Source organism: Piliocolobus tephrosceles, chromosome 12 (assembly GCF_002776525.5).
Source record: "Piliocolobus tephrosceles isolate RC106 chromosome 12, ASM277652v3, whole genome shotgun sequence".
NCBI classification, from domain to species: Eukaryota; Metazoa; Chordata; class Mammalia; order Primates; family Cercopithecidae; genus Piliocolobus; species Piliocolobus tephrosceles.
This window is the reverse complement of record NC_045445.1, coordinates 5,632,808-5,659,836: the sequence shown is the minus strand read 5'-3', so window position 1 is coordinate 5,659,836 and position 27,029 is coordinate 5,632,808. Positions and strand designations below refer to the sequence as shown.

Sequence of the window (27,029 nt, the reverse complement as noted above, 5' to 3'; positions counted from 1 at the left end):
AAAGCTGTTTTTGTAGTTGGAGGTCGTAACAATGACTGAGTGGTCTCTAGAAAATGCTCCCTGGGTATCTTTCACCAAAGAAGTCTTTAAAGACCCCATGGTTCCACATCACGACCAGGCAGATGTAAAAGGGCCAGGTCACGGGCGCTCGCTGTACAGAATGCAATGAATCCCCGCTGGCTGGTTTAGTGGCAGACAGGCAGGCATTGAATGACTGTAGTTGCCAATGGCAAAGTAACTGCCTCTCAGAAGTAGCTCTTTCCCTTGCAGCCCCCAGTTTCTTCTCAGGCAGCTCAAGTAGTGGGGGAGTAGTTACAGCTAATGAGCCACCATTCACCTCCTGTAGATGCCACAGCCATACTTGACATCCACACATATAAATTCCCAAAGGCCTGGTGCCTTTGTAATTATTACACTTAACGTGATCTGCTATTTGTGGAGCTTCCTCATGGACAAGAATCTTGATCCATATGTTCACCATCATTTTAATCAGGCATCACTAGTATTTTAAAATGGTTATATATGTCAAAGCAATTTTTAAAATCCATTGGAAAGTATTTTTAATTAATTTTAATCAATTGAGGTAATGACAGAAGCGGTTGTGTTTTTTCAGTTTCACTACACAACAAAAATTAACATAGGGCCACATTTATGAAACAAAAGATGGAGAAGATGACACATATTACAACTGGCAAATTTGTGCGACACAGTGGAAGTGGGCCAAGGAGTCTGCATTGACTTCTATTTCAGGGAATCAGACCACTTGAATGCTTGTTCATCTTTGATTTGTTGTTTTGAGATATTGTAAATCTATTATTTCTAGACACTGAAATTGACCAAGAGGAAAACATAAATTCTTGTTGACTTAATTTGCTATTGAAAATTGTAGTCAATAACCATGAAAAGTAAATAGCTGCACAGTGCAATATTAGTTGTCTAAGAAAAGATTAAAATTCAAGTAATCTTCATTGATTTGTCTAAGACAGTAACTAAAATGAAAATCCATGACCCAATTACCATGTTAAGCAGCTAGCATAAGGTTTCACTTGTACTGTTTTATTTGAAGTCTCAGACTATTTGATGGTGCCCATTTAATGGGCAGATAAATCAGTTTGAAAGCACGGGAGTACTTTTAAAATTGCAGATGTCTAATGTGAATATGACGAAATAATATTTTTAAATGGAGTTTTGTAAAGTGGAGTACATCAGTACTTCAGTATAACAATTTAAGGTCAGAGGCTCCTTGTGCTTGGCGTTGGAGTAGAACATTCTGTATATACAATTTGCATTGTATGTCACAAAACTATTTAGTGCATTATTTATTTCTAAGTAATGCATAAGCATAATCTTTCTTAAGAAAATATTCTTCCACTGATTGTTTATTGTGCCATTTATTGCATGATTGTGCAGTTAAGTCCTAGGGCAAAATAAATAGGAACCATCCTGGAAAATGATGGGATTAAAGTCTTCATTGTATTTTCCATAAAAATCTAATTAACAGTAATCTTGAAAAGTTGAAAATATCCTACTGTAGCACACTCCATTAGACATTTATATTTGTCATGGAGTTCTGCTGCAAAGACACGAATTTATTCTTGGATACATATGTATACATATATCTATATTTATATAGAGAGATATCTGTATTTATATAGATATCTATATCCATGTCTACATGCATTTTTATATATACTCTTCACCATAGGTAGAGGGATAGCAATTAAAATATGACTTCAGCTGACAGTACTAGCATCATGGGGAAAATCAGAATAAAGAAAGAGAAGACTGTATGACACCCTACACTTCTTGTTTTCCACAGAAATAATTCATCCAGGAGAGCAAATAGAAGAAAGGAAGAGAAACTATTTCCTCCTCCACTTTCCCCACTGCCAGAGGACCCTCCACGCCGCAGAAATGTCAGTGGCAATAATGGTCCCTTTAGTCAAGACAAAAGCAGCTCTGTGACTGGACAAATCACATCTACCAAACCTAAGAGAACTGAAGGCAAATTCTGTGCTACTTTCAAAGGGATATCGGTAAATGTAAGCATCTTGGAAGAAATACTGTAATTGTCAGATAGAAACAAGTTAACCCAGCTCATCTAACTTGATCATTTGGGGATGTTACAGGAGGAAGGGAGGAAGATGCAGAGAAAAAGTATGAGAGGCCTGTGTATACAAACACACAAACTCTCCATTATTTCTCTTTGTATAGTGCCTAGTATATTGTCACAAATAATTAGGTATTATAAATGCTACAGATGTTATTATGACACTGATAATGCTTAAAAGAATCTGCAAAGTCATTTCCACAAGGGCTAAAATCTACTGGGTAAACATGATAAATATATTAATATTTGCTCCTCGAAATATATCATCCTTCTTAGGGGAATCATTAGGCTTCTCTGATAGCAGTGAGCAACCAGTGCCTCTTCTTAGGCCATTCTTTCTTTCTATTAATGATTTGAAATCTGGGAGACTTTGTGGTATAATTTTTGCCTTACCCTGTGAGTTAAGACACTTAACTCTCAACTTGCATAGTGCTAGCACTGCAACAAATTTGCTCTATGACTCTGGGCCAATCAGGAACATCTCTGAGATAATAACATGAGTGGATTTGACTAGATCATCTATAAAGCTTCTTGTAGCTCCAAAAACGTTTGCAATTTTGTGCTCGCAGAGTCTTCTCTATTCCAGTTAGGCATGAAGTCCTGTTTATTGACTCAACGGGTGAGTAAGTACAGAGAGATAACATTTCTATATAACTTACATGATCATGGCTGAATTCAGCCATTTCCAGTCAGATGTGCCAGGACTGACATAAATGCCAGGGTTCTTGCCACACATCTTGGCCATAGAGACAAATGACACTGTCTTGGGCTGGCCTAACTGTTTGGTCTAGGCCAATCTGACTGTGGCAGTGGAGACATGGAGCTGGCTTACAAGTTTTTTACGGCTCTGTTTCCTTTAAAATGTTTAGGATGAAAAAAATATTTGTTTTCTTCGTATCCATCATAGCAATTTGTAGATGCATAGGTTCTCAGCACATTTATATCAGTGAGATCTAGGTGGTAATAATTATTTCATATTCAGAAGGTCCAGGATCAACTGTAAAAGATCCACATAAATATAAGAAATACATTTCACATTTGGCTTTTATCTTTAAAGTGACCCTGTTGACTATGGCAAGTGTCCATGCATACGTGCATGCATGCACTCAGCAAACACTGACGGCACTGGGCTGTGGGGTGCAGGGACAGTATCATAAATCAGAGATAGCTCCAGTGTTCAAAGAGCTCTCAGTCTAAAGTGAGCAATGAGACATGTGCTCAAAGGACTAGAATGTAAAATAGCTGGTGATTGGTGTCTTAGGGCAGGGATAGAGACAGGTCTCTAAATGGTCCAAGGAGGATTAAAGCACTTCTGGCTGTAGGCATAAGGTAGTTTTCCTGGTGGAGGAGGCGTTTCCTGAGTTGGTCCTTAATAGATGAGTAGGGTTTAAAAATGAAGGGAAGTGGATGAAGAAGATGTGGTGTATCCACAAAAATGGAAAAGGAAGGAAATCCTGTCATATGCTACAGCATGGATGAACCTTGAAGACATTATGCTAAGTGAAATAAGCCAGACACCAAAGGCCAAGACCATATGATTCCATTGACACGAGTTCCCCAGAGTAGTTAAATTCATAGAGACAGAAAGTAGAATGGGGGTTGCAAGGGTCTAAGGCAAAGGGTAAATGGGGAGATACTGTTTAATGGGTACAGAGTTTCAGTTTTGCAAGATGGAAAGAGTTCTGGAGATTGGTTGCACAACAGTGTGAATATAATTCACATGACTGAACTGTACACTTAAGAATGGTTAAGATGATAAATTTTATTATATGTGTATTTTACAATTTTAAAATTTTCAAAAAGCAACGAAAATAATAAGTTGAATAAATTATCACAAGGTGGTAAAGAAAAAAAAAAAAGAGAAATGAATGGAAGGCTTTTTGAAATCCAAAACTTCACATGTCTCAAATCAGGAAAGTGAAAAAAGCAAGGGCATGTTCAGTTCGGTTGAAACTAAGGTTCATGGAAGGGAACAGTCGCTGATTGCACAGAAAGCTGCAGCCAAATCAGGTAGGGCCTTGAATGCCAGCAAAGGAGCTTCAGCCTTGAGTTTGTATTTGAGTGCAGGGCAGGGAGATGCTAGGAAATTTGTTCAGGAAGCTCAAGCTAGCAGACAGCAGAATGAGGGTGGAGGCAGAAGCTAGCTCAAGGGCTGGGAGTCCAGACAGCAGTCAGTCTCAGTGAGAAGCCGTGAGGACCTGCATTTTGAGGCTTTGAGGGAGAAAGGGACAAATTCGAGAGATATTGGAGAGGTACAATGAATAGGAGTAATTAACTGCAATTCACTGTTAATTAAAGATGAAACAGAGCAGTGGTTTTCAAAAAGAGTTTTAGGAGCATTATCATTGTTCAAAATGAAATAATGTACGGAACTTCAATATATAAAGCTGATTAAAGCAGAGCAGCTCAGGTGAAAGGAAAGGTGGGGAGTCTCTACCTTGCCAGTTTCAGTGCCCCTAGCCCAGATACTACTGCACTTCCCTGTGTAACTGCCAAACTCAGTTTGGAAGCTCTATTGACATTGAGGAATTCAGCTTTGATAACGGGGAAGACCATCCTGCCATTAACAGAAACAGAAAACTGGTTTGATTAGTGATTTGGTTTGCCAAAGCTTTGAGGTGCTAATGGCCATGTTGGTGGAATTGTCCTAAGATGGTCGCTGTAGGCTGGAGCTTTGGAGATTGGGCAAGATTGAGGTTTCCATTTGGGTGTTACCTACTTATTGTTGAATCTGTGCCAACAACACACAAGACTGACAGATCATATCAAGAAAGAAGAGATCTGCAGAGTGAACTTTGGGGAACACCAACCTTAGAGAGATACCAATTCAGAAGAGCAGAAGGAAGACGAGGCACCATGGGAAGTATGGTCAGAGAGAGAACAGTCAGGAGAATCCTACAGTTGCTGGGGGCGGGAGGGCAGAGTCGGCCACTTGAACACAGCAGGTGGTCTTGTGACACCACACTGTCACATAATTACAAATCTTACCACCTCCTTTCTCCATCCTCTATATAGCAATGACAGTTCAAAGCAAAGCCCTTGTAAGTATTTTACCCATTTGATTTTGGACCTGGTAGAAATGAGGCTTCACCATCCCAAGACTTCAAAACAAAATAGAGACAAACTCACATTTCATTTAGCTAGAAACCAAGCAAGCGCCTCACGTGAACAAAGGGGCTGATTCAACCTCAGTTCAGCCAGGGCAGGGATGATTAGAGTAGTTTCCTGGTATTTTGCTGGACTGTATCCGGTATTTTGCAGAGTGACCTGAGGATGTTACTTACCCTAGCGAAAGCTTCTGGATTGGTTCCCTTATCAAAAATACCCACATTGGGGTCAAGGGATTTATTTAATATCTCTATCTCTCCCTCTCTTCGTCCATGCATCTCTTCCTTTCTCCCTCCCTCCTCCTCTCTCCTCTCTATATTCTTCCTTCCCTTCTCCCTCACATTTACCACTGGATTTAGACCTTTGCCGTGGCTGTCTTAATGCGATGGTGGAGCTATGTAATCGCAGCACCCGATTAGCTTGATGTTTGGTGTCATCATAGAACAAAAGCTGGTGATTCATGGTGTTCATAAAATATGCAGGGTCACCTATTTATCCTCAAGCTGTGTGCATTGTTTTCTTTTTCTTTTTCTTTTCTTTTCTTTTTTTTTTTTTTTTTGCCTTCTTTCTTAACGTGCTTGACATTCAAAGCATTTATGACAAGATGTTTTAAAAAGCTGGACCTAATGGAAACTATTTGTACTCCTTTTTCCCAGGAGGGAGACACTCCAAAAAAGGCATCCTCTGCCACCGTCACTGTCAACAATACTGCTATTGCCACTGCTACTGTCACTGCTACTGCCATTGTCACCACCACTGTCACAGCTACTGCCACCGCCACGGCCACCACCACAACTACTACCACTACCATTTCCACCATCACCTCTACCATCACTACTGGCCTCATGGATAGCAGTCACCTGGAGATGACATCCTGGGCGGCTCTGCCCCTTCTATCCAGCAGCAGCACTAATGTCCGGAGACCCAAGCTCACTTTTGATGACTCGTATGTTGTTCCAGATTATCATGGACAGTTTGGAGTAGTGAATGGGGGAGGATGGCGGTAGCATGGCTTTTCTAGTGCTATGCATGTGTCACCCCAAATAAGACCTCAGCATCAAATCCTATACCCTTAAAAGTACACCCCACCTGCTGCATACACACTCACCACTCTGTCCCCACCAAGAAATGTTTTTGTCCCATTTTAATTATGCAGCATTGTTACTGTTCCAAAGGCAGGTGCAAAGGCGGGTTGTTTTGTCCTTTCCTATCCATGTCCTCACATATAACCAATACACAGATTTATAACCAGGTTTTGTTTGATCTATTTGGACAAGTGTAATGGTTGGGGTTGGAGGATGTGGTCATTTATCCTAATGGGCCATTATGTACTTCAGATTTCATTTACAGTATTATTTCAAGGTTGGTTATGATATGAATGACAGCATTAGTCTGCCTTTTTCAAGGCATTATATGGGAATAAATTTATAGCAGAAAAGGTTTGATGATTCAGTCTTTTAATGAAAAGATGAAGCATTGGTTTCTGAAAGAGCTTGTTTTGTTTATTTAGGGTTCACAATGCTGATTATTACATGCAAGAAGCTAAGAAGCTGAAGCACAAAGCTGATGCACTGGTAGGTTCCCTTTTTCTCATTGCTTTGTTCCCACTAAGGATTTATGTTTCAAAAGCAAACAAAGAAAGCACTTTTCCAAACAAATTTTCAGTAGCATAGCCCACACCTGCCTGTCAACACATTGCTGCCCTGACACAGGGAGATTTGAGCTGGTGAATTACTTAGCTCTGTAATTTCCAAAGTTCTCAGGGCTTGGTTATCATGTCATTTGTTTTCCCACTGTTCTTCCCCTTGCCCCAACTTCAGAAGCTCAATGGCATATACCATAGTCATTATCTTTCAAGTGAATTTGAAATGACTTATGAAACGTCCCTGGAAATGATGCGCTTTTTGGGTCCAGTAAGCCAGAAGTCATGTGAGAATGTGAGAGTTGTTTAGAGCTGTCTAAATGGCCTCAAAAATTGGCTTTGGGAAAACTAGGCCTGAGGAAAAATTCAGCTCCTTGCTGCATTTGATGACATGTTTTCAGAGTGAGGCCCACAGTTAGGCTGGGGCCCCAAGCAGAGAAAATAAATGCTGTCATCTGGATTTCTCAAGATACTTTACCCAGCTGCCTCCAAAGGTTTTAGCCACCTAGATCAGTGATAAGCTCAACATTTTGAGTTGTTTGATTTGGTTGAGGCTCCTAACAGTGGGTCTCAACCACACATCACATGGGAAGCTTTAGAATAACTCTGATGCCTACCCCATATCCTGGACCAATGAAATAAGAATTTCTGGGACTGGGACCCAGGAATGAGTATTAAAGCTCCCCAGAAGATTCCCAAGTGCAGATATTTGAGAACCACTGTCCTAGGGAAGGCCCTAAATTCAGGCTTCTCACTTTGACTAAACCTCATTGGGTTAAAAAATAGCATCCTCAAACACTGCATTGTGTCCCGCTAGGACTTAGTTGTCCCAGTAGTGTTTCATATTGGGAATGCTGTGATGAAATACCATGACTAGTATGTGGCCAACATCAACCGTCCATGGTCCTTACATCTGCCTTTTCCCTACTTTCTGTCATTTCCCTGCTGTGGTACAAATTGCTTAGTGTCTGCAGGTAACCTTTCTGTGGTGTAAATTGTTCCTTAGAAACAATTTTCCCCTGCTCCTGCAGACAAAAATGACAAGGCAGGCTGGGTGCTAACTCCATTGGAGATGCCCAGACAACTGTACCTGTGACCATTGTATCGGTGATGAGAGATTTGAAAGGCACTGGATGGCAATGCTGCTGCCTCAAAGACCAAAGGTTTTCTCTAAATGTCCTCAACTCTATGGCACTACAGAGCACTCAGGTGCTCCTAGGGTTTGCCATCTGTCAAAATTGGGGTTAGGGAGCATACACATGTTCCTTTGACAAGCTGTTGCATGAGCTGATGAAGACTGGGATGTACACAGGAGACCATGTAAATGAAATGTTTGAGGAACTGAGAAAAATCAGTGCCGCAGACATATATACATATAATTATGAACTAATAACACTACATTCCAAGGTTGTGTTTACATATATGTCTTTCAAGGGATCACATTTGGTCTAATCCATTTAGAATATGCATTCCCAATTGGGGAGACACTGCCCCTATGGGGGCAAAAATTGGTTTTGGAGATGGGGTGAAAAAGTTTTAGTTATTGCAATGGGGTGTGACCCTCCAAGGGGCCACAGGGCATAAAGAGAGAATAAGTATATTTTTTGTATTAAAATTTCATTGGGGGTACGTGAAAAAATACAGCGATCCCTCTGTATCTATAGAGGATTGGTTCCAGGACCCCTTCGGACACCAAAATCCTCAGATGCTCAAGTCTCTGATATAAAATGGCAATTTGCATATAACCTGTTCACATCCTCTAATATACATTAAATCATCTCTAGATTACTTATAGTATCTAATACAATGCAATGCTATGTTAAGAGTTGTTATTAATAATGAGTTGTTTAGGGAATGATGACAAGAAAAAGTCTGTATATGTTCAGTGCAAATGGAGCCATTCATTTTTTTCTGAATATTTTTGATTTAAGATTGGTTAAATCCATGGATGCAGAACCCACAGATAAAGAGGGCTGATGGTATCTTAAAAATTTCTTGGTGGTGGGGGGGGGAGGTGATATTGAAAAAAAAGGTTGAGGAACACTTAGAGGAATGATATTTTTGCTAGGCTTATGTGTATATTAGCCTGGGAAGCACCCTTATAGTTTAAGCCACTCATTTTATGGATGGGGAAACAGTCCCAGGGGTGGGGCATAACTTGACTATTAATTGGCACTATGGTCATGTAATTTTCTGTCTGGACATCAGCTACTCCTAGGGAAGAAGGGCTTTAGGCTAGGTGATCTTTACAGATCTCTCCAGCTATTGGGTTATGAATGAAAAGTCACTTTCAGAAATCAGGATCTAAGAGCAATTTCCAAATGGGAGAGCCAGTGAAGCCAGATGACGTAAGGAAATTATCTTGTAAGGCAAAAGAGAAAGGACCTGGTTTGCATATATGTATACAAGTTTTCACGAAATCAGCTTGAATTTTATTGAAACCGGTATTTCTCCACAGTAACTTACAGAAGGAAAACCACAGAATTCCTGCAGCTCATAAAAGCTGAAGAACATTTATTGTAAAAAGTCATTTACAATAAGAGATTCTGCAGGACCTGTAGCTAATCATTTTATGGTTGTACTTAATCCTTTGCTAGAGACAGCTACTCTGCCATTTTGAGAATTGAAACTTTCACAGTTGCATAGAAAATATTTTGATAAAAGGTATACAAGAAAATTAAAATAGCTAAATCTGCATTATATTCCTTCTTTTACATAAAATACCATATTCGTGGAATTCTTACATCCTGCTATCAAAAATTGAAAATGTTAAATCCTGTTATAAAATACTCACTATAAAAGTGTCATATATAATATTCATTACACATAAAAAAGAAATCAGTATGTCTAAGTCAGTTTAATCATGACCATTTTCAGAGCTAAAACCTTTGCAATAAAATTTTACTAAACTAAAATATTTAGTAGTACTATATTTTTTGGCTTTTTGACACACTATTTCAAACTATCATTTACAATGAAAGTGATGTGATTATTGTCAACAGTCATACTACAGCTTCCCAGTTTTCATGACAATAGCATCAATTTGTTAATCTTCTCCTGAGAGTGAAGTTGATGTGCTCACAAAGAGTTCTAAAGCAAAAATGTATGTGTTCATTGTCCATGAGACTTATAAAAAGCAGCCCTTAGTTGCAAGTACTGTCTATAGGACACTACAATGATGGAATAGTTTAGTAAATTTCATGAATAGAAACTAGTTGAGGCAATGATTTGGATCAGGTCCAGCAAAAAGACAACAATAACAGCAACAACAATGCCAGAAACTACATATGACACCCTGCCTGCATTTTTCTCTTCTCAGCTAGCCTTGGTGTCATGACGATAGAACCTTAAGCTGGTAACTTCATTGTTAAGACCAATTCATACATTGTCTTCTGTATCAGGGTGTCTTAGCCTGGGCACTGCTGACATTTTGGGCCAGCTCATTCTCTATTGTGGGAGCTGTTTTGGGCATTGCAGAAGTTTATAAGCGTTCCTGGTCCCTGTTCACCAGATGCCCCCTCTCCCCAGGGGTGACAACTGAAAGTGTCTCCAGACATTGCCAAATGTTCCCTGTGGCAAGGGGGCAAAACTACCCCCGTTTCAAACCACTCTTTTATATGAAGGAGAAAACAGAGAGTATCATCTTGACGAGTCATCTTCCTGTTTCAGTTCGAGAAATTTGGCAAAGCTGTGAATTATGCTGATGCCGCCCTGTCCTTCACTGAATGTGGCAATGCCATGGAACGTGACCCTCTGGAAGCAAAGTCCCCGTACACCATGTACTCTGAGACTGTGGAGCTCCTCAGGTGAATGGCCTTTCTGCAATCATCTTCCTACACTCATTTCAGCTAGAATTAGAAGCTATGTTTTTAAAAATTTATCATTTCCACTTATTAATAATTTGTCCAAGCCATCCTCTTAGAAGTCATCATAATTAGTTCTTGCTATTTTATTAATATCATGGAAAATTCATAATTGATGGACATTGATTTTATAAATTATCTCCTCCAGAAGTTATAATGTAAGTGTTATAATTTTCAATATTCGTAACATTAAAATGGAAATGTAGTGGGTAGAAATAAGTATCATCATTTTACCATTTAGCATTGACTTGTCTTTTCAAAGGTGCAGTTTTATAATTCAAAAAAAATGGTGCTCTCAGGATTTCTATTACAAACCATGTTTTCTAAGAATTTTTATCTTGGTTATTAAAAAGGGAGGGGGCACTGTTCCAACTCGGAGCTGGTGTTTAAGGCTGCAGGTGTGGAGTAGACTTTCTATGCGTCTGGAATTAGGGAAATAGATGAGGTGGTAATAGGGGCTGGCGGTACAGATGAGAGGATGAGAATAGGAGAGGGGATAGTAACTGCACACATTATTGGTTTCATTTATATTTTAAATGAAATTTTCTGGCTGTTGGTCTTGGTGGTGTAGAAATTCTGGGTTATCAAAAAATTCGTAGAAGAAGGGGAAGAAGAGGTAGAAGAAGAAATAATCCATTCTGGTGTTATCCAGTGATTTGCAGATATTTATACAATAATTTAATCCACCCCTGAATAGTGAATAAGCACCATCGTTCAGTAGATGGACTAAATAATCACTTTTGATTGATTGAGTAAGCAGTTTTTTACCTGAAAAGTCCTTATGTCCAGTTCCATCTGGCTTGATTAATCAATCATGCCAGGACTGGTTTATACTATCTTGCTTGTATCTGCATTAACTGTTACAAATCTGAGGATATTTGTACCTAAATCTTCAGACAAACATTGGACAGATTTAGTGTGTAGATTTTCCCAGTGACACATTCCAAAAGATAAAAAGAACTTTTTAAAAAAAAGAAAAAAAAAAAAAAAAGCAACTCTGCTGACATAGAATCAGAAGTTTAGTTAGAGCCACAAAAGTAGGGTGATTATAAGGGCAGCTCTAGCCTTGCCTGCTGAGCCAATCAGCCTTCTTTCTCTTTGCACTGCTCTGAAATGTAGGCACCGAGAAAAGTGTCAAGTACTTCTCCTTGACTTACTTTATATACTGTGAAAGGCACCACCACCATTCTGTATGTAGCTTTCAAGAAGAAATTGATTGCTCAGTGTCTAGTAAAAACTACCTGTGATTTTAAAAGATACACAAGATGAACATACTGGCAAAAATTATAAGGATTCAAAACTGAAGGGAAACATTAGTGAACAAACACAGGGACAATTCATGCTCTCTATTCATTCAAAAATGCAAATTAAAAAAGGCACTTTTTAAATTAACAAGAAAACGTAACAATGTTAATATCTAGCATTAAAAACTACAGCAAAAGAAGGCCTAGCAGTGAACTAGACCTCTCCTATGCAGCTGGTGGGAATGGAAACTGATTATTGTAAATTGAGGGCAATTTGGCATTGCGTAGGAAAAGCCATACAAATGAGTATTCATATCTTTTGATCCAGTACTTTAACTGTGGAAATCTGAGTTTTCTCTCCTGAAGAAAACAATTGTAAAGACTAGAACAAGTAATCGGTATGATGTTCAATTTGACGTTATATATAATAGCACACAATTGGAAGCACACCAAATAATAATAGAAAAGTAATTACATAGTAGGACACTTAACAGAATACTTTGTAGCGATTGAAATACAACAATGACAGAGACTATGCAGCCACACAAAATACATTTATAATATGATGCTAAAATAAAATCAAGCTGCAGAATAACATGCACACTATAATTATGATCATGAAAAGTTTGTATATGCCTCTGAACCAAACTGGAAAGGAAATGAAATCATAGCTGTAATAAGTGAGTGAGATTATGGGTGTTTTCCCTCTCTGCATATTCTTCTTTCTTATTTTAAGAAAACACATGCTGTCTTAAAAATATGAAAGTAAAATACAAATTTCATTTTGTGGTAAAAGTGCGATGTGAATCATTAAGTAATTTTCTTTTAATTATTTGAAAAAAGTTATTTAGGGAAAAAGCATGATTTATGTTTTATTATATGCTATTTTACTTCCCATAGAAGTTTATTTCAATGAAACCTGAAAGTCAGTGGAGAATTTACAAGCATTCACTTTAAAGTCAGTGTTTTTAAACCTTATTTTGAGGTAATTGTAGATGCACATGCAGTTGTAAGAACTAATACAGAAAGTTCCTGTGTACCCTTCACCCAGTCTGCCCCAATGGGAACATCTTGCTTAACTATATTACAGTATCACAGCCTGAATGTTGACATTGATACGCTCCAAAGACTTCATTCAGATTCAACTCGTTTTGTTTTGTTTTGTTTCCAACTTCACCATTTTTGCATGTACCCGTTTATGTCTTCTCTATTTTTTACTTTTTTAATACTTTCTGTAAATTACATGTGTGTATAATATTTTTTAATGAGAGGAATTTCAGTTGGGAATAAAATGAGTTAAAGCAACTAGGTCTTCTGGTCCATTTAAGCAATTGAAACTCCACTATCAAGTCACTTCAAATGTGGTTGCAATTAGAGGGTGAGTGTAATATGAACATAGTTTTTAGTACTGCAATATTATGTTGAAGAAATTTTTATTACTCTCTCCCCGACAGTATGCTGGCTAAAGAGAGAGAGCCCCCATTTTCTTCATTCAAGTAATTATAGTTGCTCTGAGCTCTGGGAATCTGCAATAGAAATGTATTTGTGAAAACAAGTGGGGCGTCGCAATGACTTGACATTTCAGTGATGCAACTGTCAAAGAAAGCTAGATTTATTACATAATAAAAAATTCCTTTGCTTAATATTGCAACAAAAGAAGGGACCCACATTAAATGTACAAGTGCCTTTCTTGGAAAATGTTCACTCAACACAACTGGAGCAATAACCAGGAGAGCAAGGCGGCTAGAATGCTGAGGAGGCCAAGTCTCAGGGGGTGAGCCTAGGCTCCCCAGTGTTCTGTGGGGGAAGGCTGCTGAAAGTGAGGAGTCAGGCATGCCAGCTCAGTGGCCCTGCAGGCTCTCCATCACCTGCTTATAAATGAGAACTTTCAACTTCCTTCTGCCACACTGAACTCCATTACTTATTCTACCACAAATACCTGTGAAATTGCATTAAAGCTCAGACAATGATTTTATGCAATGAATTGATTTTCAAGAGTCTAAATGCCCTGAATGGAATGTACTTGACTAGAAGAAAAAAAAAAAAAGGGAACTACTCAACCTTTTATCACCCCAGTGCAGAACAGTAACAATTAAGGAGAATAGAAAGACAAAATATACAAGCATCATAAATTAAGGGTGCTTAGACCTTAAAATGCTGTGAAATCGACCTTCATTAAAAAAAAAAAAAAAAAAAAAAAACACTTTCAATAGGAATATATTCAAAACCTGAGCCATTAGAAAAGACCTTTTAACTGTGTGACTGAGGTCTCCGTATGCTCATGTCAGACATAGTTGTATATTATTTACCTAATCTGTCATAAACTGAACTGAAACTGACATTCTTGTCCAGCTCTCATTGAAAACCAATCATGTTGTTTAGCTACAGTGTGCCTAGAAACAGTATTTTACCAGCATTTAGACACACACACGCACACACACACAAACTCACAATAATTCCATAGCATTGTCCTAAGGCTCATGATTTCACTGCCTTCTTCAGAGTTGAACTCTGTATTTCACATGAGTCCTCTTACGACGTTTTGATCCCGATTTTGTGTGTGTTTTCGGGGAAGCATGCTTTTGCCCACATGCACTACTCAGTCCTCCTGCCCAGAGCAAATGTGGGAATAACTCATTCAGGCAATCAGAATACCAATGAGTTTGGGCGTTTCTGAAGGGTAATACAGATTCCACTTTAGCTTTTTCTTTCTCTCCAAAGGTATGCAATGAGGCTGAAGAACTTTGCAAGTCCCTTGGCTTCGGATGGGGACAAAAAGCTAGCAGTACTATGGTGAGTCCCATGGAGGCCACAAGGAAATTGCTGAAATGTCATAGAAAGATTTGAAAACTCTAGATCAACTTAAGCTGCTTACCCCAGATCATTAGTCTTGTTTTCCATTAAACCATTAAAGGATAACTAATGGATTTCTTCAGTCGCTGACTAAACATTTACTCTCCTAATTTATACCCTTATCAAAATGGAATTTTAACGCTTGCCCCTTCCCTCTTTAGAATTTCTTTATTTACTTATGTTTCTCAATCTAACCATAGGAGAGTAACTGCAAACTGTGAATCAGCATTCTTCTTAACAGTTTATAAGTTTCGCTAAGCACTGGCATTAACAGAAGCCTTTCCTTATCACCACAGCTACCGATGTTTATCACTCCTCTATTTGAGAATGTTTAAGCTGAAGAAGGACCATGCTATGAAGTACTCCAGATCACTGATGGAATATTTTAAGGTAATCCTTATTTTGTATAATTTATAGGTACATGATGATAAAATCACTAATAAGACATGACATGCATGTTATTGAATGTCAAATGCTGCCAAAGGCTTAACCTCTCTCCTCCCTGCTGGCCATGGCTGTCCTACCCCTCCTTAAGGGCTCAGCAAGGAGTTTATGTCTGATTTGATTCCAGGGAGAGAAGGCACGATAGTGCAATCCCCTGACTTTTTTCCAGACTCACCAAATGACCCTTGGCAACCTCCTGGTTGCAGTGAGGAGTACGTCACCTTTTTGCTGCTCTGTGAGGTGGGCACACCTTGTGGCTGTAGGTATGGCCAGTCTTTTGTTAAATGATAGGTCAGCCCAGGAATCTCTCAGAAGTGAGAGAAGTCACTGTGGCCACCCTGGCTCTATGTGCACGTCCACACCCCTGGAAAGCCTTCGGCCATGGGGAGTCTTGGAGTGCAGTAGCTGTAATTAAAAACAACTGATTGCTTTGGTTACCAAAACAAACAAACAAAGCCATATTGTAGGGAACTGGGGCTTTTCACTTGCAAGTGCAAAAAAGATAGGCAATCTCAAAATGCAAAGCCAAAGTTTGAGAATGAGTCCAGGTAAAAATTGCAAACAGCAGCTTCATCCTAGGCCTGACCACTGTACCCTCCAACACTAGTCATGATTTAGAGTTGGGGAGACTCAATGCTCCTTCTGTTGGGCAGGTCTAAAAAGAAAAGGACACGATTTTTTTCTTTTTTTGCCAAGCGCCTGAGACTTCTTGGCTAAATCATACCAAAGTAGTTGTTTGAAATGAGCGAAATTATGGCCTTACATGAAACATACAGTGAGTGGACGTGCACAGCTTTATGAAGACGCTGTGGCACAGTTGGGAAAAGGAGCAAGTTCCCCAGCTATGATGTGGTGTGGCCATAATGCCATAAGGCTAGCATTCATGTGGGTAAAAGGGAGTCATGTACAACAGGCCCTCTTCTCTTCATATGTCTACACTCTTAACTTCTGCTTTAGAAGGTTCTTTCTTGAACTTCAGTGGGCATCAGAATCCACCAGAGGGCTTTTGAAACAAGAGTGTTGTGCCCCAGTCCCCAGGTGTCTGATTCTGTAGGTCTGAGGCATGGCCCAAGAATTTGTACTGCTAATCAGTTCCCTGGTGATGCTGCTGCTGCTGTTCTTGTGATCACACTTTGAGACCCACTGATGTAATATTTGCCCTCTTTGGCCTGCCCTATATAGTTTACAGGGTATTGCAAAACTCCAAACAAATATTAAATAATTCATTCATCTAGGAGTGTGTTGAGCTTTCTTGAGATTAAAAACTGGAGTCTGCAGAATGCACCTTAGGTGTGGGTCTACAAAGTTCCAAAGAAGTGTTCCGTTCTCATTGGACTCCCGAAAATGCTGACTCTTTCCCTGACCCTCCTTTTGTAAAGGGGGCTGGGCTGGCAGCAAGGAGGCAGAAGATGAGCATCACTGGGGATATAACTTCTGAGGGCAGGTCTGAGTCAGGCACAGTGCCACAAGAGTTGTGGCCATCTGTGCTGCTTGACCTTCCACCTGGCTAGGCCATTACAATGAGCCTGATACTTGTCCTGTAGTGGTAATGCTGAATGTCAGTTTTCCCTCTGATCCACAAGTGTGTGGTCTTGAAAATACAAGGAAGCCCATCCTTTAAACCAGCCCAGTTCCATCAGAGGAACAAAGGCACGTTTAGTATTCGATTGCAATGCAGCCCTGGACCAGTCACTTTGTTAAATAGGGAAGCTCTTTAGCCATGAGGGTTTCCATGTAAATATAGCAAATCAAGGTGATTCCTGAAAACAAACAAACAAACAAACAAACGAAAATACTGCTTGGCTTTGACACATTCTTGGATTATTAGAAATGACAGCTCACTCTGCATCCCAGGGAAAAAGTTTCCAACTGGAGCTAAAGGTGAAAAGCTTACTTGTACTCTGAAGAGCTTGTTTTGCAGAATAAATTTCAGATGAGGATAATTAAACCACTTCTTGGAGAACCGAGTCTGATTTCACTGGGCCTTTTAGTGGATAAGATCTTTCATCAAGTGACTTTCATGGTCCTGATTGGAGCCCACTAATTATCCTAACCAGCTATTTTCATCGAGTGTGCGTCGTGGTGTGCTGACGTGCACATACATCCCAGCTCTGCATCCCGAAATGCTGCAATCAATATTAATGTACTCTAAATCACACTTCCATCTGTTTCTGAATTAATAAAACACAAAATAGATGTCCTTATTTCCCTTTCTCTCTCTCTTTTAGCAAAATGCTTCAAAAGTCGCACAGATCCCATCTCCATGGGTAGGCAATGGAAAGTAAGTATTTTGTGAAAATTGCTTTTTCATGAAGATGAGTGATTCAACAGACCCCAAATATTTTGCAGTGACAAGTCAGGAGTGAAGGTCAATTCTAGAACTACAGTCATTTTTGTGCATACAAAATTCTAGTCAGGCTTCGGCTAATGGCAAGACAGAAAAGTTTTAAAAGATGTGGTTCAGAGTTATTTAACTATTTGATCTTTAAGCCAAATTATAGCCATAGAAATATCTGCTCATAAGATGGCAAGCACCATGCCATTTTAGGGAGGCAGGATAAAGTTAACTCCACTGCAGGGATTTTTCAATGATTCATTCAATAATGAAAGACCAATGAAATATTCATTGATATATAGTAAGTGCTGTTTAATAAAACCAAAGGCATAATAGTGCTGAAAATGTGAAGGCACTTGGTCAGCCAATTATCCAAGCCTTCATGATAATTTTTATATTAATACTAAAATGCCCTAACCTAAGATAGAAAAGCATCCACTATAATGCTGATCAGAGACTCAGGGAACTCACCTGTACCTGAGGCCTTATTTAGAGTTCTATCTGCTTGGGACAGCTCAGTCTTAGCAGCAGTGGAGTAGGGGCCCAAAAACCGTTGACCTGGTGCTGAAGCTGCCCTTGGCTTACAGGGTAAGCTAAGAGGACCCCTTCCTCTATCTGAGCTTGTTCTTTATCGCTAACATGAAGGGGTTGGACCCAATGCCCTCGAAGGCCCACTGAAGAGATGTCTCTTATAGAGAGTGAGTTTGAATCCCAGTTCTGTGTCAGCCGTGAAGTTAGCTAACTTGCCTGAGCATCAGTTTCTCCTCTGATTCCCAAACACCCCTCACCAGCCCAAGCCCACACCCCTCAGTGATGGGAAGAGAAACTAGATGACTGTGGACATAGACTGTTTTATAACTCCAAGCTGCTTTTTCAGTTTTTCATCATTTCAAAATTCCTGCATCTCTGATCAAAATAATTTCTTCAAGAATAAAACAGTCTCTACTGCCACTTTATAAATATCTAGAAAACACACTCCAAAAGCAGTGGAACAATGAACTCTACTTTGAAATCATAAAAACATTCAGTACGAGGGAACAGATCCATTGAAAACTACACATTAACTCAATTACTGCATTGAAAGGAAGCACTGTTTAAAATGTTGAATTGGGTCTTACTCTTATATTGACGAACAAAAGGGAAAGAGTGCTTGTCTCTTAAGAGAAAAAATGAGTTCAGAAAATAAAAATAACCAGAGGAAGGCCCAGAGCAAACTGTTTTCTCTGAGCACAGAGTAAAGTAAGGGCAAGGGCAGGTAAGCAGCTATAAAAGGATCACTGGAAAAAAATGCGGTTTTTTTGTTTGTTTTTGTTGTTGTTGTTGTTCTTGTTGTTGTTTTAATTCTGAAATGAAAGAACTCAAACACAACCTAAGCTTGTGAAGTTGCATGAAAAGCCTCCTGAAATGATTTTTAAAGCAGATTTTGCATGAAGAAAGCACATTCCCTTCGGTAGGTCACAGAGCTTTTGAGTGAGGCAACTCAAAACAGTCACTCAGGGGTTATGTCTCGTTCATTCAGCAAATGCTTCGCATGCATCTGCAGCACGATGGGCTGGGGATAGAAAGCTGAATTTGATATGGTCCCTGTACTCCAGAAGCACACAGTCCAGTGCAAGGAGGTGACAGGTATGAACAAGGTGCTATGGAAGCCTAGGAGAAGGAGCTTGGGCCTCCCTGCATAACCAGGAAGGGCTTCTTGTCTGCAAGCAAGATTATGGCCTTGTTTCCCTGTGAATGAGGGTGGTGTCCCCAATGGAGGACTCTCACAGCACCTTCCAGGAGCAGCACCCTCTGACTTCAAACCCTCCTAGGCTGGCTAGCAATTGGGGAAGTCAGTTGCCCAGAGGTGGTTAAGGGCTCTGCAGGAAATTATATGGAGAGATGAGCAGAGGGTTGAGAACAGACATTTAGGGACTGCTTCCATGGAAGCTGGGGAAAGGAAGTGCAAAGAAGCAATTGGAAGAAGCAGAAAAATCTGCTGAGTTTACAGCAGGGGCCAGGAAACTTTTTATTTAAAGCATCGGACACTATATATTTTGGGCTTTGTGCCAAGAGGTGAAACCAAGGCTACTATGTAGAAAAATATGAGAGAACACAAATTTTCACAAAATTGTTACTGATAAGATTCAAAATATAATACCAATTATGTATAATTTTTGAAATACAAGTCTATTGGTAAGAAGAACAAAGCATGTAAATTTTTTTCATAACATTTTGCTTAATTGGGGTTCAAAGTTAGTGTCCCCTCTCAACAAATTGATTGCAAATGTTCATCGTTTGCAAACTATTCGGAGCTCACAGGCTATACAGAAACACAAGATGGGCCAGATTTGCTGACTGTTGATACAGGGTCCTGGAATCCACATTGTGCAGAGTCTAAAAAGGCTGAGCAGCAATTTCGAATGTCACAGAGAGATATTAAAAAGAAAGAAGCTGGGCAAACATGGATGGCAGTACTTTGAAGTGACCTGGTGGAATGGAAAGAGAATGAAGAGAATGGGCTTTGGAGGAAAATGGACCTGCTATTAGATCCTGGCTTTTGAGCTCTTTAGGCTCTGTGGCCCTCAGGACGGAGCTGAACTTCTCTGAGGCCAGAAACAGCGGCAGCAGAACTTTCCCTGCAGAGTTATGGTGAGGCTTAGACAGAATATTGGTGAGGCCCTGAACTATGCTTGGCACACAGAGACTGTGCAACAAATGATGGCTGCTGCAGCTACTGTTGCCATGATTATTGTTGTAATTGTTACCTATTTAAGTTAGAAGGGATAATGATCCTGCCTCTAGAATTCCCACAGCACTTGGTTAGCACCACAGTTTTGGCGCTTACCCTAGATTTCCAGAAAAGAATGTATTTTGCTCCTCTATTAGACTCTTTGCTCTTTTGCAATAAGTAGCCATCCATCCTATCATTCCCCAAGTATTTATTGAGTTCCTACCTTGTGTGAGACACTCTGCCAAGCCTTTTGTAGATATACCCCCTATCCTCATGCTATATATGCTTTTCTCCTTCTACCTTTCAGAGCACTTTATATGTAGTAGATACTAAATAAAGAATAGAAGCAAGTCATTCATTTATTCAATTGGTGTTCATTGAGAACATATATGCCAGACACTGTTCTAGATACTGAAGTATGGCACAGAGTGAAATAGACAAAACAAAACAAAACTGCCCTCATCAAGGTCACATTCTGTTGAAGGAAAAAGATACCAACAAACATGTGGCATACTAGGTGATGGGAAGTGTCATGGAGAAAACTGAAACAAGGAAGGCAGGCAAAAAGGGCTGCTGAGGATGGGGGGGGAGCAGTGGTACCATGCTGAATCTTGAGTAGGGACGTTAGAGAAGGATGATGGTAGAGCAAGCCATAACAATACTGGAGGAGTTTCTTCCAAGCAGAGGGATAGCAGCTGCCTCTGAAGCAGGTGGGAGCACGCCTGACAAGTTCAAGGAACAGCATGGCAGGGTATGGCTTAGAGGTGAGAGGATGGTGGGTTGGACCAGGGTGGTAGTGGTGGAAGTGGTGGGAAGCACGTGCTTCTGTGTGCATGCTCATTTGCATGTGTCATGGAAATATGGAGAAAAGGGTGAGATCTGCAAGTAGATAGACACAAAGAACAGGAAGGGAAAGCCTACGCAGTGATGAGAGCTAAGTCAGAGTTGGAGAGCACACTGAAGTGAGTGGGCCCTGCATCAGCCCTCTCGTAGCCACAGTCACAACTTCTTAGGCAGCTTTTCATTTATTGAGCACAATGTATTGTGCAGACATGCTCATCAGAATATTGTCAGACCTTAGAGCCTAGCGTGAGAACAGTAACAAGTGAAAACAGACACTTATCCTAGCTCTTCTTGCCTCCACCACTGAGTATTTAAAATAAATAAATTAGAGAATAGTAGGGGGAAAAGTCCCCAACAGCACTTCAGTGTGATAAAGTAAAAAGGGCTTTTCAAGATGTATGTGGTAAAGAGAGATGATTTGGTTTCTCTTGTGACTCCTGGACATGATTGGAAATCATTGCCTTTTCTTGCAGTCAAGAAAAGTAAGGCCGAGCAAGGAGAAGGGATACGCTCAGGGGCACACAGCAATTTTATGGCAGGGCCAGGGCTAGACTCCAGATCTCCTGGGATTCCAGCACCTCTTTCCCTGAACCATGTGGTCTCTCTTTCCCTTTTTTTTTTTTTTGGAGATGGAGTGTCACTCTGTCACCCAGGCTGGAGTGCAGTGCCTCGGCTCACTGCAACCTCTGCCTCCTCAGATCAAGCGATTCCCCTGCTTCAGCCTCCCAAGTAGCTGGGACTACAGGCGTGTGCCACCAAACCCAGCTAATTTTTGTATTTTTAGTTGAGACAGGGTTTCACCATGTTGGCCAGGCTCGGTTTCGAACTCCTGACCTCAGGTGATCCACCCCGCTTGGCCTCCCAAAGTACTGGGATTACAGGCATGACCCACTGTGCCTGGCTTCCCTTTTTTTTTTTTTTTTTTGCATCGTTCAAGCCTTGCTCTTCCTCCCAGGCTGGATCACAGTTGTGCGATCTTGGCTCACCGTAGCCTCAATCTCCTGGGCTCAAGCGATCCTCTTGCTTCAGCCTCCCGAGTAGTTGCAGCTACAGGCACACGCCACATGTCTTTCTAACTTCCTTCAACATTTGTGGCACATGACAGCTTTGTCATTTTCTCTAAGAATTACAAATGAGAAAGTCTTTCTTTCTTGCCATAAATTGACATTTAAGAGTTAATGACTACCACTGGGGAAAAAGACTAGGAAATAGCCTTTGCAACCTGCCACAACAAAGAAACCCAGCTTTCACTGCCTTTTTGTCATTTCACTGTCTTCTGTGCCTAGACCCCTTAGCTTGGACATCTCCTCATCCCACTTCTACTTTAAGAATAAATCTTTCTATCAAGAAGTAATGAAATAGCTCAGAAATTATAAACATAGCAGGAACACTCTTGAACCCACGCACACCAGACGAGCACAGAACATGTGTGAGGACGAACTTGCTCCCTCAGACCGGACCAGAACATACGAGGAAACAGACTCTGTTTGCAGAAATGGTCCAACTCTCTCCTATAGCTGTAGGCACAGCCTGTGAGTCTCAAGAGCATTGCAGTTGTAATTGTTCCCAGATCTAGTCAGCAGCATTTCAGCATTTTGGTACGCTGCGATTGCTGTTTCCCCAAATCGTCTGTATGTGCTGCCCATCAGGGTGCACATCTGTTCTGGGAGCCACCCTGGAAAACTAGAGTTGCCAACAATAGCAACTGGTAAGGGGGTGGGGGTGGGGCAGGAGACAGAGTGACTTGATTGTGTGATAAGGTGTGTTCAGAGGAATAAGAAAGAGATTCTTTCAAACATGCGGATTCATGGAGTCCTGAAGACATCTTCCCTCCATTTCTTTTACTCACTCATTATGTTCTGTCCTGATAAATTGATGCGTTTGCCTGGGCAGATGTTCAAAGTGTGACTGGAGGAGGATAGAGAAGCAGAGGGGCACACAGACCTTGCTCCTGCGCACAGGAAGCCACCCATGCTTTAGTGACTGTTCCTGGGCAAGCCTTCAGGTTCCTTAGGTAGCCAGATCTAACCCTGGGCCCTGGAGGAAAAACGACCCCCATGCTGTATGCAGCCAGCAGGTGACTCCTTGTTGTAAGTATTAAAGAATGTAATGAAAATGTGTGTCTAAACACTAGCACTCTCTGAAGTGGAAACTCTGAAGACCTCTTTTTATAAATCAGCATGCAGGTAAATAGTCAGCAATTAACAGCCCATCTCTGTAGCATGTCTTAAAGAATCCTAAAGAGAGAGAATACTACTTTTCCCAGCTTCCCAAATACTGCTCCTTGGGGGGCTGTAAGAATTGTACTTTGCTTATTGTGGCAACTGTATTTGGAGCAAACTGACATTGTGGTTTCCACGAAACACTTTGATGATAGACCAATATTGGACATCAAGTGTTTTCTAACTGCTGATAGCCATTCCAGCAGCAGGTAGAGAAATCATCATAGCTCTGAGCTGTTTCTTTCTCTGAAACATCACAACACTTGTTATACGCATTCAGAGGAAGAGCTATATTTATGGGTAGAATTAATGCTGGAGAAATATCCACCCAGTTCTCTCTGGTATTTGAAGACAAAAGCAGTGGTGTGCATGGAGTCCTCGGTGGTTGTCAAAGGCAGTGGAGACTTTGGTGTTTAATGTTAGAAAGGAAGAAGAGTGGGCCTCATTCTACAGCCTGGCACTGTAGCTCTGGGTAGCTTGGTCAGATGAGGCAGGTATGGGGTGGTAATAATCTCTGTATCCACTAGAGCCTCTGGAAAAAGCTATTGTGTTGACAAAAGCTATTGCATTGACAAAAGCTATAGATGTACTGTGAGAAGAGTCAGTGGGATGTGAGAACAAGCTCCACTCTGATGGGGCTTCACGTATATACACTATGCTAAACTTCACTCCGGCAAATGACATTCTGATGAGATCCCAGCGTGATGGGGGAGGCCTAGAACCCCACTGTCACTCTTTCCTACCAGCCTAACAAGGCCTGTCTCTTTCCATTCCCCAGGAACACTCCATCCCCAGTGTCTCTCAACAACGTCTCCCCCATCAACGCAATGGGGAACTGTAACAACGGCCCAGTCACCATTCCCCAGCGCATTCACCACATGGCTGCCAGCCACGTCAACATCACTAGCAATGTGTTACGGGGCTATGAACACTGGGATATGGCCGATAAACTGACAAGAGAAAACAAAGGTATGCTCATCTGTTCTACCCATATAGCTCACAGACCATGATGGAGTTAACTTCACTTTAAAGGATTTGAGTTGCACTTGGTGGCCTTATATCTTTCTGTATCTCTGATTTCTAGGACTTAGATAAGGGAAGACAGAGTTTGCTCAGGGCTGACACAGTGACCTGTTATTCCTGAAAGAGTGAAAAAGCCCTGGAGTTTTGTCCTCCTTTAAAGCTTAAACTAATTTGAACTGTGATGTGTTTTGAATTTCACTCACTGACAAGGATCAACACAGAGAAACAGAGGCAAAGACAAAAATAATGATTTACAAATTAATTATGATCCTGTTGGCTCCTGTTATTATTATTATTATTATTATTATTATTACTATTATTATTTTGAGAGGTGAGGTTGAACTAAGGCCTTCAACCTTCATTATAATTACTAGCTCCAGTTGAGTACACAATAACGCAGCTTGCATTTGGACGCAAGGGCCAAAGTTCAGCTAGTACTTTTCACACACTGATGGCTGGGATGAAGAATCAGGGTGCTGTTCATGATGACACTTGAACTTTGTTACAAAACAAATGCAAAGAGGACCCTGCTTTACCAGAATGAATCTGCGGTCTTTGGTGACTCATGCTGACATCTGTGACCTTAGCTGTCATTGAGGATCACAACAAAGCCTCACTATCCTAATGAAGGTGGGAAGTAAAATCAAACTGCACATTTGTCCCAGCTGTTCATTTGACTTGGCTGATTCTGGCCCCGCAATCACAGACCGCTCCGCACCAGTCAAGGTGGGGACAAATGTGGGCTACCCATTACTATTGTATCGCTGAGCATGGGGAAACTATCTTATTGGAATAGGAAGGATGCAGATTTTGCAACCCAATCATTTAAGTTTGGATCCTACCTGGGTCATGCATTACCTGGGCAACCTAGGCAAGTTAATTAAATCTGTGAGCTACTTCCTAGCTTCCATCTCTATAATGGACATAACGGTGATGATGATGGTGAAACTTCCCAGAGAGATGATAGAGATGGGTTGAATTAAATAATAGGTGTAAAGCACCTAGTATAAAATTCTGAGTTCAAGGTAGAAATTCTACAAAGATTTATTATCTTTCCTTACTACGTAATATTATGTATCTATATAACTCAAAGATTTTGTGGCTCACAAAGCACATTCCATGGTTTGAGACCTCACCCCTCAATGCAGCTATAAGCTTACACTGACTCCTGGGAGTATCTGCATGTATTGGTTCCACAGGTTTGTGCAGCAATTTCTATATGCCAGGAACTACACTATTGCTTTATCATTTGTTGTCTCATTTGTCCTTATTTCATACATGAGGAAACTGAAGCTCTATGAGATTAAGAAACTCACCCATGTTATCACAGCTCTTGCTTGTTAGAAGCAGGAATCTAGAAGTATCTGATTCCAGAGTCTCATCTCTTAATCAATAGGCTACACTGCACATCTAGAGAGCAAAATTAATGACAGGTCCTCAGAGACCTTTGGTGAAATCCCAAACCAGTTATCTGAGCAATGGATAATTATTAAATTGTCTACTTTTCTACACCTCTGGAAATTCAGAGACAACTGGCCTATACAACCAGACTCATCCAGGGGTTCTAGAATTACAAGTGAAGATGGACACATCTTAAGATTTGTCTAGCATGTCTGCCTCCACTATTTCTCTCTTATTTTGTATCAGTAACTGGAGGGCAGTTCAATATTTACGGATTTCCTTTATCATTGCACCCATTTTCAAAATCTGGTTAAGTATTTCCTTCTAAATTAACTTCAGAGCTTTCCAGGAGCAATGTGGTGGCTGTGCTGAGGTTAGGGTGAACTGGTGTTAATCTTGTCATTAGCACAGTGTGTCGAAGAGTTGCTAAATTCTCTGTGTCGTTTTGAATGAAAACAACCCCGTCATTCTTGCATTTGGTTATGAGAGAGCAGAGACAAAATATGTCCTGTTAATGCTGTCATTGGGGTTTTCAGTGGACTAGGGAGAGGACTAGTGTGAAATCTTCTGCTCAAAGCCTTGAGTTTCATGCCTTGTCATTTCTGATCTACTTAGCTTTGGGAATTCTATTCACATCCACCTTGTCTATATAGAAGTGAGATAACTGCGGAGCTTCCCTTTTGGTTGCAGCTCTGCATCGCACTGGAGACAACCATGTATTTGCACGTGTTTTACCCAGTGGAGATGGGTGAAGTTGGTTTTCCCAGTGAAAGGTCTCCACTCCTGCCTCATACTGCCCACCATGCAGCTGCAGATGACTTATTGTAGAAGGTTCTGGTGCTGAAACGAGCCAATGGCACTTATGCTGCCCCCTGGCCTTTGGTCTAGAAGCTTACCTGCCCAGCTGCTTATACTATTCATTTGGAGCAGTTATTAAAATGGTGTCTCAGAGAGCTTTGTACAGAATACCCAGGGAACATCCTGGCTCATATGAGGCTCACATTCATTCAACAATGACTAGGTCCTTAAATATTTTCCTTAATACTGTATTACATAGGAAAATATTTTAGATGCCAGAAATAATTTACTCTTTTATCAGAATAAATTATTTATATTGCATAGTACAGGTTAGAAAGTATCATATAATCAAATGAGGTTGACACCTAGAGAAGGATCCCATATGTTATATATAACATAAGGAATAAATGCATTGTTTGATGAAATTCCA

At 40.5% G+C, this 27,029-nt stretch overlaps 1 protein-coding gene across 6 annotated transcripts in view; it reads left to right on the top strand.

Annotated features, from left to right (window-relative positions):
* AFF2 (AF4/FMR2 family member 2) overlaps positions 1-27,029 on the top strand; it is a 508,006-nt gene that overhangs the window by 470,588 nt on the left and 10,389 nt on the right. For 5 of the 6 annotated variants that reach the window (XM_023202728.2, XM_023202724.2, XM_023202725.2 and 2 more), the window contains 8 exons: positions 1,820-2,042; positions 5,875-6,164; positions 6,729-6,792; positions 10,530-10,666; positions 14,689-14,760; positions 15,117-15,210; positions 17,493-17,545; positions 24,156-24,346. In XM_023202728.2, the coding sequence (XP_023058496.1) occupies positions 1,820-2,042; positions 5,875-6,164; positions 6,729-6,792; positions 10,530-10,666; positions 14,689-14,760; positions 15,117-15,210; positions 17,493-17,545; positions 24,156-24,346 (1,124 nt within the window). The remainder of the gene's footprint in view (positions 1-1,819; positions 2,043-5,874; positions 6,165-6,728; positions 6,793-10,529; positions 10,667-14,688; positions 14,761-15,116; positions 15,211-17,492; positions 17,546-24,155; positions 24,347-27,029) is intronic. The other variant, XM_023202727.2, reaches the window with a different exon arrangement.